Below are 11,632 nucleotides of genomic sequence, written 5' to 3'. Positions count from 1 at the left end.
AGAGATATTTGAGACTCTAGGATGATCACTACTACAAGTTACAAAATAACTTTGTAATTACTCCGAGTTTGTTATTTTACAAATCCTATTTCTCCACTTTCATAGTTCTTAGTAGGAAAAAAATTCAAAAATTTTGTATGCTTATTTAAGGCCAGAAGAGAGAAGTCAGAGAATCTAGAATTAAAAATTCTGGCAACCCCTGAAAAGAGCCCCAAATACAAGAATGAAGTAGAGTGATAACACAAAAAGCGAACAAGCTAACCAGAAAAGAAGACGAAGACAAATTAGGGTCTGTCCTGGGTGATCCCAAGAGTGTTAGACTCCAGGAATCCCCTCCACTCCCAGGCAGTTTTCCTCAAAGGAACTTTCTTTTGCAGATTCCAATGGCCTGATTGCCAATTCAGCCTTGGTACTTTCTTGCTGGCTTGCTCTGTTTCTGGTGAGGAATGGAAATATTCTTACCTTGCCTTCCCTGGAATTCTTATTGTCTTCCAGATCCTCAGTTTAGCTTTCCTCTTTACCTCTCTGGCTCCCGAAACCCAGGTTTATAAAGATGATTAGGAAGTGGAAGGATGAGTCTCTACCTTCACTGTAAGCACCTCTGGTGGACAGAAGCCATTATAAGCTCTTGCTCCTCCCTTAGTGAGTTTGGGTCAGAGGGCTAAAAAGGAAGAAAGAGCTTAGTATAGGAGAGAGAAGGGCTAAGGCTGGGGATAGTGGATGCTTAGGTGTGAGTATAAAAGTCTAAGGCTCCCTTATGGAGACCACTGACTGGGTAGGGGTAGCAGGTTGAGGGATGAGGTTCCTCTCTATTGGCTGAAGGGAGGACATGAGATGTTCTTTAATCACAAGAGTAGAGCTCTCACCTCTCTGGCTGCCTCTTCCTTCAGAAAAAGCACCTGAAACACTTGCTCCTCATCCCAACTCCACTCACTTAGACCTAGAAAAGCAGTCTCCAAACTGGAGCAGGACACCAAACAGAGATTCTGAGCCTGACTGGCAAAATTATGATCTAGGAGATAAGATTCTTGCAGAGAGGAGAAACCACCATCTTTTTCCATAGACTCCTTCCTTCTGAGAACCTTCTGAGGAAACAGAACTTTCCTCTTCTCTGTTGTTAAATTCCAGTCTAAGCCAGTGGGGGTCTGTTTTCTGACCACTCCCTTATTCTGTCTTTTAGTCCTTCCTTCCTTGTTAAACAGGTGCTGGGGGAGGGGCAGTGCAGGATGAAGTGGTGGAGGCCTGGTTGGGAGAGTTTTTTGAGGGGGTGGGGGACAGAGAGAGGTGGAGAAGGAGAGATATGAGAGACCAGGGGGGAGAAAAGTGGAGCAGACAGCCAGCCTGATCTTGTCTTCCCTCCCCTACGTACCCCCAAGACCTATAGAGCCAACGGTTTGGGAGAGATGTGCTGGCTGAAGGCCTGGGCATCCTGGTCTTTGTAGGGGCTGTTCTTAGGGCCTCGTGCCCCAGTGGTAGCTCTGTGCTAGGCACAGTCCCTCAACCTTGCCTGAAGAACTGGTGGTGGTGAGCATGGCGCAGATTTTTGATGTGGGCCCACACTCAAATCCTGCCCTCACTCTGGTACTGCTCTGTACCAATTGGCTTGCCCCCTCTAGGGGGGTGTCCTATGTCCTGTCCCAGAGCACAGCAGCCATGTTGACATCTGTCCTTTTCTACCTAGCACTGCCCCAGGTGGCTATAGCCCAGCTAGCCATCCAGGTAAGCAGCAGCCTCCACCTTCCTGAATAGGGTGACACTAGGTAGGTAATAAGGGTGGATGGCTGATAAGACTTTAAGGAATGAACAAAAGAGGGGGCACCCGTGCTCTGTGCATCCTCTCATTTAGCCACCTTCAGTATGATGCAAATAGGTCAATGAGTTAGGCTCAAGCAACTCAAGAATTTCGGTAACTTGCTGCAGATCTTTTGCTTAAAGCTTCCTTGGTGGATAGATGGTAGGGCCTAGTGGGGAGCAGATGGGGAGATGTTTGTGTTCTCTCACCCTGGTCCTAGCATCTCTGGTCTCATCTATGAGCGGGAAGGGTCATAGGCCAGGGTCTGAGCTTGGAGTTTTTCTCCACTATCCAGCAGGTACTCACCATGTGTGCTGTGGCTCACCAGCAGTGATTGGAAGCAGGTGGGCCAGGCAGTCTGGCAGTGGGTTTCTCAGTGACTGCTGGAGCACTGGTATTGGTAAGAACCCAACCCATACCAAGCAGGAGCATAGGGAAGGCTGGATTCCACTCCTCAAGGGAGACACAGCTGGGGTTTTTTGTTTTTGTTTTGTTTGTTTTGTTTTGTTTTTAAAGATAGGTTAATAGAAAACAATAGGTATTCTAGTTATATGTAAATCTATGCAAAAACTCCGATGAGTTTTTGAGAGCTCATATTGAATTTGAAAGCTTGGCATTCAGCTAAGTGGCCAATATGAAAGGAAATGGACCAGGGTTCAGTTCTCCATGAGATTCTTATCAATATCTGATGAGGAATAAAGAGTAGAAGTTGGGGCACCTATCTGACTCAGTGGAGCACGTGACTCTTGTTCTTGGGGTCATGAGTTTGAGCTCCACGTTGGGCAGAGATAGAGAGGGAAAGAAGGAGAAGGAAAGAAAGAAAGAAGTTGATAGCTTCAAAAAGGAAATCTAACCATTGTATTTGCTGTCTATAAGGGCACCAAATTAACTGCACTTTGCCCTTCTGTTCTTTCTTATAAGAGGCTGTAGGGTTGGTGGTTAGGGATAAGTTCTTGCTGTTAATAAAACCCTCATCAAATGTCTCCATTTATTAAGTGCTTTATTCTGTACCAGGCAGCATATTAAGACTTTATTTGATCCAGAGGAAACTGAGGCTCGGAGAGCTTACATTAATTTATTCAACAAAGATTTATTTACTGTCTCCTGTGTGTCAAGCATGGGGTTTGTAGTGGTGAACAAATCAGACGCATCCCTGCCCTCTTGGAATTTATATTTAATGGGGATAACTTTAGCCAGGATGTTTGTTGTTGCTGTTGTTTGTTATGGATTTCAAGTGCATGCAATATTCCTTTGTTTATTACATCCCCTCCTCATTGGCTAATATTTGCCTCCCCATAATTTTTTTTTTTTTTTTTTAAGCAACAGGCCAAAGTTTATTAGAGTATAAGAAAGGAAGAGTAGTAGGAAAGCTCCTTTTACCAAGAAGGGGCATTGGAAGGTGAATACCTCAGTTTGTTTTTTTTATAAATTTTTTTTTTCAACGTTTATTTATTTTGGGGACAGAGAGAGACAGAGCATGAACGGGGGAGGGGCAGAGAGAGAGGGAGACACAGAATCGGAAACAGGCTCCAGGCTCTGAGCCATCAGCCCAGAGCCCGACGCGGGGCTCGAACTCACGGACCGCGAGATCGTGACCTGGCTGAAGTCGGACGCTTAACCGACTGCGCCACCCAGGCGCCCCTGTTTGTTTTTTTTTTTAATAATAAACTAAGCACCATTATTTTTTTAAGTAATTTCTATGTCCAATGTGGGGCTTGAACTCATGACCTCAAGATCAGGAACCTCATGTTCCACTGACTAAGCCAGCCAGGCACTCCAATTAAGCACCATTACTAACCAACCATGTAACAGAAAAACTGGAACCTTTTTGAAATCACAGAAATCTACATGTATGTATGTAAATATTCCAGTTCATCCCCTCCTCCCACACACTTGAAGTAAACACCATCCTGAAGCCTGTGTTCATCATTCTTTGTGGGTTTTTTTGTAGTAGTTTCATTTCATCTATATGTGTTCTGAAAGCATATTTTTATTTTAGATTTTTTTAACTTTACTTTTTCTTTCTTTTTTTCTTTCTTTCTTTCTTTCTCTCTTTCTGAGAGAGAAACAGAGTGTGAGCAGGTGAGGGGCAGAGAGAGAGGGGGACACAGAATCTGAAGCAGACTCTAGGCTCTGAGCTGTCAGCACAGAGCCCAACGTGGGGCTCAAACCCACGAACCATGAGATTATGACCTGAGCTGAAGTCGGACACTTAACTGACTGAGCCACCCAGGCGCCCCATTTTTTTTAATGTTATTCTTTTTTTTTAATTTAATTTTTAATTTAATTTTATTTTAGAGAGAGAGAGCATGAATGGGGAAGCAGGGCAGAGGGAGGGAGGGGGAGAGAGAGAGAGGAGAATATCTCCACACTGAATATGGAGCCCAATGCAGGGCTTGATCCAATGATCCTGGGATCATGACTTGACTGAAATCAAGAGTCAGACACTCAACCGACTGAGCCACCCAGGTACCCCTTAACTTTATATATATATATATATATATATATATATATATATATATATTTTTTTTTTTTTTTTTTTTTTTTTTTTTTTTAAAGTAAGCTTCATACCCAGTGTGGAGCCCAATGCAGGGCTTGAACTTACAACCCTGAGATCAAGACCTGAGCTGAGCTGAGATCAAGAGTCACACACTTAACTGACTGAGCCACCCAGGCATCCCTAAGTTGTTGTTTTTTTTTAATTTTTTTTTAACGTTTATTTATTTTTGAGACAGAGAGAGACAGAGCATGAACAGGGGAGGGTCAGAGAGAGAGGGAGACAAAGAATCTGAAACAGGCTCCAGGCTCTGAGCAGTCAGCACAGAGCCCGATGCGGGGCTCGAACTCACAGACTGCAAGATCGTGACCTGAGCCGAAGTCGGACGCTTAACCGACTAAGCCACCCAGGCGCCCCAGATCCTAATTTTATGTTTTGTTTTGTTTTTTGTTTTTTTTTCTTTATTTTTTTAAATGTGTATTTATTATTGAGAGACAGAGAGACACAGAGCATGAGCAGGGAAGGGGTAGAGAAAGAGAGGAAGACACAGAATCTGAAGCAGGTTCCAGGCCCTTAGCTGTTAGCACAGAGCCCGACATGGGGCTTGGACTCACGAACTGTGACATCATGACCTGAGCTGAAGTCGGTCACCCAACCAACTGAGCCACCCAGGTGCCCCTCCTAAGTTTTTTTAAAGTAATCTCTGCAATCCAATGTGGGGCCCAAATGCACAACCCCAAGATCTAGGGTTGCATGCTCTACCAACTGAGCCAGACAGGTGCCCTGATTTTTTTTAACTTTACAAAAAGGTTATGCCATGTATAATCATCAGGGACTTTTTTTTTTTACTTGATATTGTATTGCTAAAATACATCCCTATTATTGAGTATCACTGCAATAGTTCACTCATTTTGACTGCTGAATAATTTTCCATTGTGTGAAATATATGTGTGTATATATACATACCTAAAGGGGGAGAGAGAGAGAGAAAGAGAGAGAGAGAGAGAGAGAGAGAGAGAGATCACTGTCTATACATCCATTCTCCCATCAATGGGTATTTGGGTTCCTTCAAGTTTTTTTTGCTATTGTGAATAGTGCTGCTCTCAGTATTCTTGTACATGTCTGCTGGTGCAGGTATAGAAAAGTTCCTCTTGGGTATATACATGAGAAGCTAAATTCCTGGGTCAGAAAGTATGTTTATTCATCTTTTTTTAATGTTTATTTATTTTCGAGAGAGAGAGAGAGAGAGAGCATGTGCACAGGGGAGAGGCAGAGAGAGGGAGACAGAGGATCTGAAGCAGGCTCCACACTGACAGCAGAGAGCCCAATGTGGGACTCAAACTCACCAACTGTGAGATCATGACCTCAGCCAAAGTTGGATGCTTAATTGACTGAGCCACCCGGGCGCCCTTGTTTGTTCATCCTTATAAGATGGTGTTATACTGTGTTCCCAAGTGATATTCTAATTTACACCCCCACCAGGAGTCATAACTAGTTCTGTCACTTTGTATTCCCATCCACATCTGAACCAAAGTATGTTGTCAAATTCTCTGCTCTTAACACCATGATGGTTAAAGGACTACCTTCTGTCCTGTCCAGGGGTCCTTTCCCACAAGCAGTGTGAACACTGCATATTCACTAACAGAGGTGACTGGGAACTGGGAGCATCTCTGAGTCAAGTGCAACAAGGGTTACAGGGCCTGAAGTGAGGAGATTGGTGGGGCTTCTAGAACCCAAGAGACTCCATAGATCTCTAATGGATTGTTCTTCTTCCATGAATTTGGGAGCTTCAGTCTCCTCTGACCTGTTCTCAGCAATTCTTCCTACATATGGGTGGGTTAGGTGCACTCTCTGCCTTTGCTGTAACTGTTCCTATTTATCCCCAAGCTAGATATTGGAAGAAGAGACGAGCATAGGCCATTATCTGTGTTCTTCCTCTCTCCCCACAAGTGTACTGGATGGGACCAATGCTAGTGACCAATACTGCAGACCTCTCCTTCAAATTTCTGCTCTCTTCTGGGGCTTCATGGGAAAAGTCTGTGGCCTATATGACTTGCCACCGTATAGAGATGCTGGAGCCTACCAGTATGTCCTATTGTGCCTTCTCTACCATCTCCCAGCACTCATCTCTAGGTCCCAAGTTCATCGCCAAACTTGAGCACAACTGAACCTCGTTCCCCATGCTCTCCTTTCCCATTTTATCCTTTTCTCTCTCCAGACACCCCCATCCTCAGATTTTTCCCTAGGGATTAAGATTTAAGACCCTAATGTCCTGATTACGACCATATTAGGAGGCATTAGACCCTCCCACTTGTTCATAGTCATGACTCAGTTTCTTTCTTTTTAGTACTTCTTGCCAGGACCTTGTAAGTTAGGAAAGATGAAGTATAAGCTGATTCTGAAATTTAACTACTAATCCTTTTCCCCCTCCTCAGGCCCACACCCCCAGCCTATCCATGGAAGATAGCTTCTTCCTCCTAACTGTCTTTGTGGTTTACAAGGCCAGGCTGAGGGTTTGGAAAGGAAGGTGCTGGCATGGATTGGGGGTAGGGAACCCGGGCTTCGAGAAAACCAGACACAGCAGAACTATTCTGTCCCAGAGCTGCAGGGTCCACAGATTCCAGACCAAACCAACCAATGGGCAAAGGCCCTCTAATCCCAGAGAACTAAAGAATTCTCTTCAGTTATCCAACTTCCCTGCTGGACCCCACTCCTGACCCCCACCCCCACCCTTACCCCTGCCCGACTCAGAGGAGACTGAAGGTCCTCAGGAGCACAGTCTCATACCCCATGAAGTGAACTCAGTCTGACTGACCTTCCAAGCAGAATTGAGGAATGTTCTAATACAGATGACAGTCAGGACCATGAACCCCAACTTTGACACAAAGGGAAGGACAGACTTTTATAGTCCCCCTATTCTTGGTCCCTTCCTCCCAGAGCCTCTCCAGCCCTAACACTACCCCCACCCTAACACCTATGGCTCTGCTCATCTCCCAGTGGAAGAGGGAGGGAAAATCGAACAGCTTTAACAGATGCATAAGTGTGGGCCCAGCCCTCCACAGCTGTGAAGGGGTTAAGAGGCTGGACCAGCCACTTCAGCCTGCCCCTCCCAGGGATTAAGAGTCCTCTATAAAGGGGACTGTCCACCCAGATCAGGCCAGGGGGGTATCAGGGACCCAGGCATTGTGCCCATCCCCCCTGCCATGTGGGAACTGCGGTCAGCCTCCTTCTGGAGGTCCATATTTGCTGAGTTCTTTGCCACCCTCTTCTATGTCTTTTTTGGACTAGGGGCTTCACTGCGTTGGACCCCTGGACCCCTGCATGTTCTGCAGGTGGCTCTGGCCTTTGGCCTGGCCCTGGCTACGCTGGTGCAGGCTGTGGGCCACATCAGTGGAGCCCATGTCAATCCTGCAGTCACTTTTGCCTTTCTTGTGGGTTCCCAGATGTCGCTGCTCCGTGCCTTCTGCTATATGGCAGCCCAACTCCTGGGAGCCGTGGCTGGAGCTGCCGTGCTGTATAGTGTTACCCCGCCTGCCATTCGAGGAAACCTAGCACTTAATACGGTAATGGTCAGCTAAGTGGGGCTGGAGGAACCTGGTACCCTGATTCCCTGCCTGGTGGTGGCCGATTGGTTCCTCAGGGGGCTGGGATGTTTGTGTGTGTGTGTGTGTGTGTGTGTGTGTGTGTGTGTGTGTCTTTCAAAGGTAGTTTGCAGGACTAAGGAAGGAGTAAGGAAGGCAAAAAGCCCTGGATGTCTCAAGAAACCTGAGTTCTGATCTCAACTTTTCTTCAACTCCTTGCAGGTTCTTAAGGAAACTTATTTTACCTTATAGGGCGCCAGTTTCCTTATCTGTATAAATGGGTATAGTTATTTCCACCATGAAGGAGTATTATTAGGAAAAAATAAGAAACAAATACTGTGAAGAATACAGAAACAATTACTGTGAAGGTGGTTGTATTATCCTTCCTCTCCAGTCAACTGATGCCATAAGGGGGTTCCTGTATGGGAAGCCTTGAGGAGGTGACATTGTGACAACCCTAATGAACTGCCTCCTTTCTTCTTCCTTTGCCCAGTTGCACCCTGGGGTAAGTGTGGGCCAGGCCACCACGGTGGAGATCTTCCTGACACTCCAGTTTGTGCTCTGCATCTTTGCCACATACGATGAGAGGCGGAATGGCCGCCTGGGATCTGTGGCCCTGGCTGTTGGCTTCTCCCTCACCTTGGGTCACCTCTTTGGGGTAAGCAGGAAAAAGAATCAACTTCTTGTTTAAGGATTCCAGGGCCCCTAAACCTTTCCTAACTTTTAAATTTCTTTCTGCCCACCTCACTGTCAAACATGAACATAATCCACCTGACTCTATCAGTCAGCACAGAGGAATCAACATTGTTCTATTCCTCTTTTGTGACCACTACATCTGGTCATTCTTGCCCCCAAAGTAGAAATGTATGCATCATGGGGAGATGTGGGTTTTGCCTATGGATCTAGAGTCTGTCCCCGATGAGGCATCAGTGCCTTCATTCCATTGTGGAACCCCCATGAAGCCTGTCCTTCCCTACTTGCTGCTGGCTGGAGGCAAGGTGCCAGCCCTCAAGGACATGTGGGTTGTGGGGAGAGAAGCTGGGGTGGAGTAGGGGAAAGTGTCTCAATTATGACTGTGTCTTTTGCAGATGTATTATACTGGTGCAGGCATGAACCCTGCCCGCTCCTTTGCTCCGGCCATTCTCACCAGAAACTTCACCAACCACTGGGTAAGTGAGGAGAGAGGGACAAGATCCTGAAGCCCTCCTGGATGGGTGTGGGCTGCAGGTTCCATGTTCGGCTCCTACCTTTCATCTGGATGTGTTAACTGCTTTACCAGCACTCAGCTAAAGGGGCTGTCACAGTTTGGCATGCCTATGGGAGCAGGATTCATTATTTTGCTAGAAAGAGAAGTTCTTGTTCATATTGTTCCTTCACTGGTTGGTCAAGGGATTTTTACTAAGTATCCACGGGATTCTAAACCTAGCACTGTGAGGACAGACAACTAAACAGGAAGTCAGAAACTTCTACTCTCAGAGCTCAGGATATGTGTAAGTAGAGATAGGCCTGGGCCTCATTCCAGTTCTGGCACATTATTGGCCTTGTGTGTGACCATGGCAAATGGTTCAGTCATTCTGCACCCCGGTTTCCTTAACATAAAATGAGGTGTTATGAAAAATAAGTATGAAAGTTATATGTGTGAAACATTTAGCACAAAATCTGGCATGGAATAAGTCCTCAATAAAAATTGGTTATGTTTGTGTTGTTTGGCCAAATGCCAGACAAACATACAGAAATAATTTTTAAAAAATTAAAAGCTGTATCCTTGTTTTCATGGCATCATTATTCACAATAGCCAAAAGGTGGAAGCAACCCAGTGACCCTCGTAAATGAATGGATAAACAAAATGCAATATGTACACACACTGGAATAATATACAGCCTTAAAAAAAGCAAAGTCTTACTCATGCTACAACCTGGATAAACCTTGAGGACGTTATGCTACATGAAATGCACCAGTCACTGTATAATTCCACTTATGTGAAGTATCTAGCGTAGTCAAATTCATTGAAACAAAGCAAAACAATAGTTGACAGGGGTTGGGAAGAGGGAGCAATGGGGAGCTATTATTTAATGTGTATAGAGTTTCAGGTTTGCTAGATGAACAAGTTCTGGAAATTTGTTGTACAACAATGTGAACATACGTAACACTACTGAACTGTACACTTAAAAATGGTTAACATGAGGGGCACCTGGCTGGCTCAGTTGGCTAAGCATCTGACTCTTGGTTTCGACTCAGGTCATGATTTCACGGTTCATGAGTGGAAGCCCTGCATCGGGCTCTGTGCTAACAGTGTGGAGCCTGCTTGGGATTCTCTCTCTCCCTCTGCCCCTCACACTGCTTGTGCTCTGTCAGTCTCTCTCTCTCAAAATAAATAAATAAACTTAAAAAAAAAAGAAATGATTAAGATGATACATTTTATGTGTTTTACCACGAGTAAAAAATTTTTCAAAGCAATATATAAACTAGTGCAAATTGATAAAAAATAGAATATATATGTGCTGAGATGTGGGATAAAGGAGTAGTTTGGTGAGTCAGAAAAGAAATGGTAAGTTTTGAGGCACTGAAGCAGTTTAGAATTTAAAAACAAACAAACAAACACTGATTTCTGCTTAAATAGTTCCCAGTTGTATGTGCCAAGTGCAGATGTCTGTTTTCCACCCAAAGAGTTGGAAAAAGAATAGCCTTGCTCTTTGTTGTTGTTGTTGTTGTTTAATTTTTTTCTTTTAATTTTTTTCAATGTTTATTTTTGAAAGAAAGGGTAGACAGAGCATGAGCGGGGGAGAGGCAGAGAGAGAGGGAAACACAGACTCTGAAGCAGGCTCCAGGCTCCTAGCTATCAGCACAGAGCCTGACGTGGGGCTCGAACCCACGAACTGTGAGATCATGACCCGAGCCAAAGTCAGACATTTAACCAACTGAGCCACCCAGGCACCCCACTTGCTCTTGATCCCTTCCCCAAGTCTGATTATTCCTCTCCTTTTCCTACAGGTATACTGGGTGGGCCCAATCATTGGAGGAGGACTAGGCAGTCTCCTCTACGACTTTCTCCTCTTCCCCCGGCTTAAGAGTGTTTCTGAGAGACTGTCTATTCTCAAGGGTGCCAGGCCCAGTGACTCCAATGGACAACCAGAGGGCACAGGGGAACCTGTTGAACTGAAGACCCAGGCCCTGTGAAAGCTCCACTTGGCCAGAGGGAGTAGGAAGCTTCTGGGTTTATTCAGAGGGGCTGAGCCAGCCCCTGGATGAAGAAAGAGACTGGGGGAGGGACATGTATTTCTTTATTTTTTAATTTATGTGTGTGTGTGTGTGTGTGTGTGTGTGTGTGTGTTTTGCCTTTTGCCGTGTGAAATCTTTCAAGTTGCATTCATGAGCTGGTTTGTGCAAACTTCCCTTCCTCTCCATCCCACCTCTCTTCGCCGCTGTGTGTGCATGATTGTGCGTATGAATGTGAGTGAATGTGGCTGTGTCTAAGTTTTGGGGCACAGCAGGAGAGGTAGGGAAGGGAAAAAAGGTGTCATCCTTTACCTTCCTCTCCCAACCCAGTGTGGTGAGCACAGGAACCAAGACCTTTAAGCTTCGGCCTTTACCTTGCTGCCAAGTCAAGTTTATGACCCTAGGTTTCTGCAGGAGCAGGGAAGCAGGGAGTACTCTTCACAGGAGGCAGATGGAGACAAGGCATTTCAAGGGTTGGGAGGAAGGGGCTGGAGGCAGGGAGAGAGGAAATGGCGTTATTAGCCCCAGATCAGGTTGCAATTGTAC

The 11,632-nt window shown here is 45.4% G+C and overlaps 1 protein-coding gene across 1 annotated transcript; it reads left to right on the top strand.

The window, feature by feature from the left end:
• Positions 1 to 7,492: 7,492 nt before the first annotated feature.
• MIP (major intrinsic protein of lens fiber) lies at positions 7,493 to 11,561 on the top strand. The gene is made up of 4 exons (XM_047867096.1): positions 7,493 to 7,852; positions 8,364 to 8,528; positions 8,959 to 9,039; positions 10,862 to 11,561. Exons 1-4 carry the CDS (start codon positions 7,493 to 7,495, stop codon positions 11,045 to 11,047), a joined length of 792 nt encoding a protein of 263 aa, XP_047723052.1. The 3' UTR covers positions 11,048 to 11,561.
• Positions 11,562 to 11,632: the final 71 nt, after the last annotated feature.

Source organism: Prionailurus viverrinus, chromosome B4 (genome assembly GCF_022837055.1).
Source record: "Prionailurus viverrinus isolate Anna chromosome B4, UM_Priviv_1.0, whole genome shotgun sequence".
In the NCBI taxonomy this organism is placed as follows: Eukaryota; Metazoa; Chordata; class Mammalia; order Carnivora; family Felidae; genus Prionailurus; species Prionailurus viverrinus.
This window is presented reverse-complemented; position numbering and strand designations above follow the sequence as displayed.

Bases quoted from the DNA above. Each gene is read 5' to 3' on its own strand.
- MIP (XM_047867096.1), top strand. From the start codon at position 7,493: ATGTGGGAACTGCGGTCAGCCTCCTTCTGGAGGTCCATATTTGCTGAG. The intron at 7,853-8,363 runs GTAATGGTCAGC...TCCTTTGCCCAG, and splicing joins GAAACCTAGCACTTAATACG to TTGCACCCTGGGGTAAGTGT. The intron at 8,529-8,958 runs GTAAGCAGGAAA...TGTCTTTTGCAG, and splicing joins CCTTGGGTCACCTCTTTGGG to ATGTATTATACTGGTGCAGG.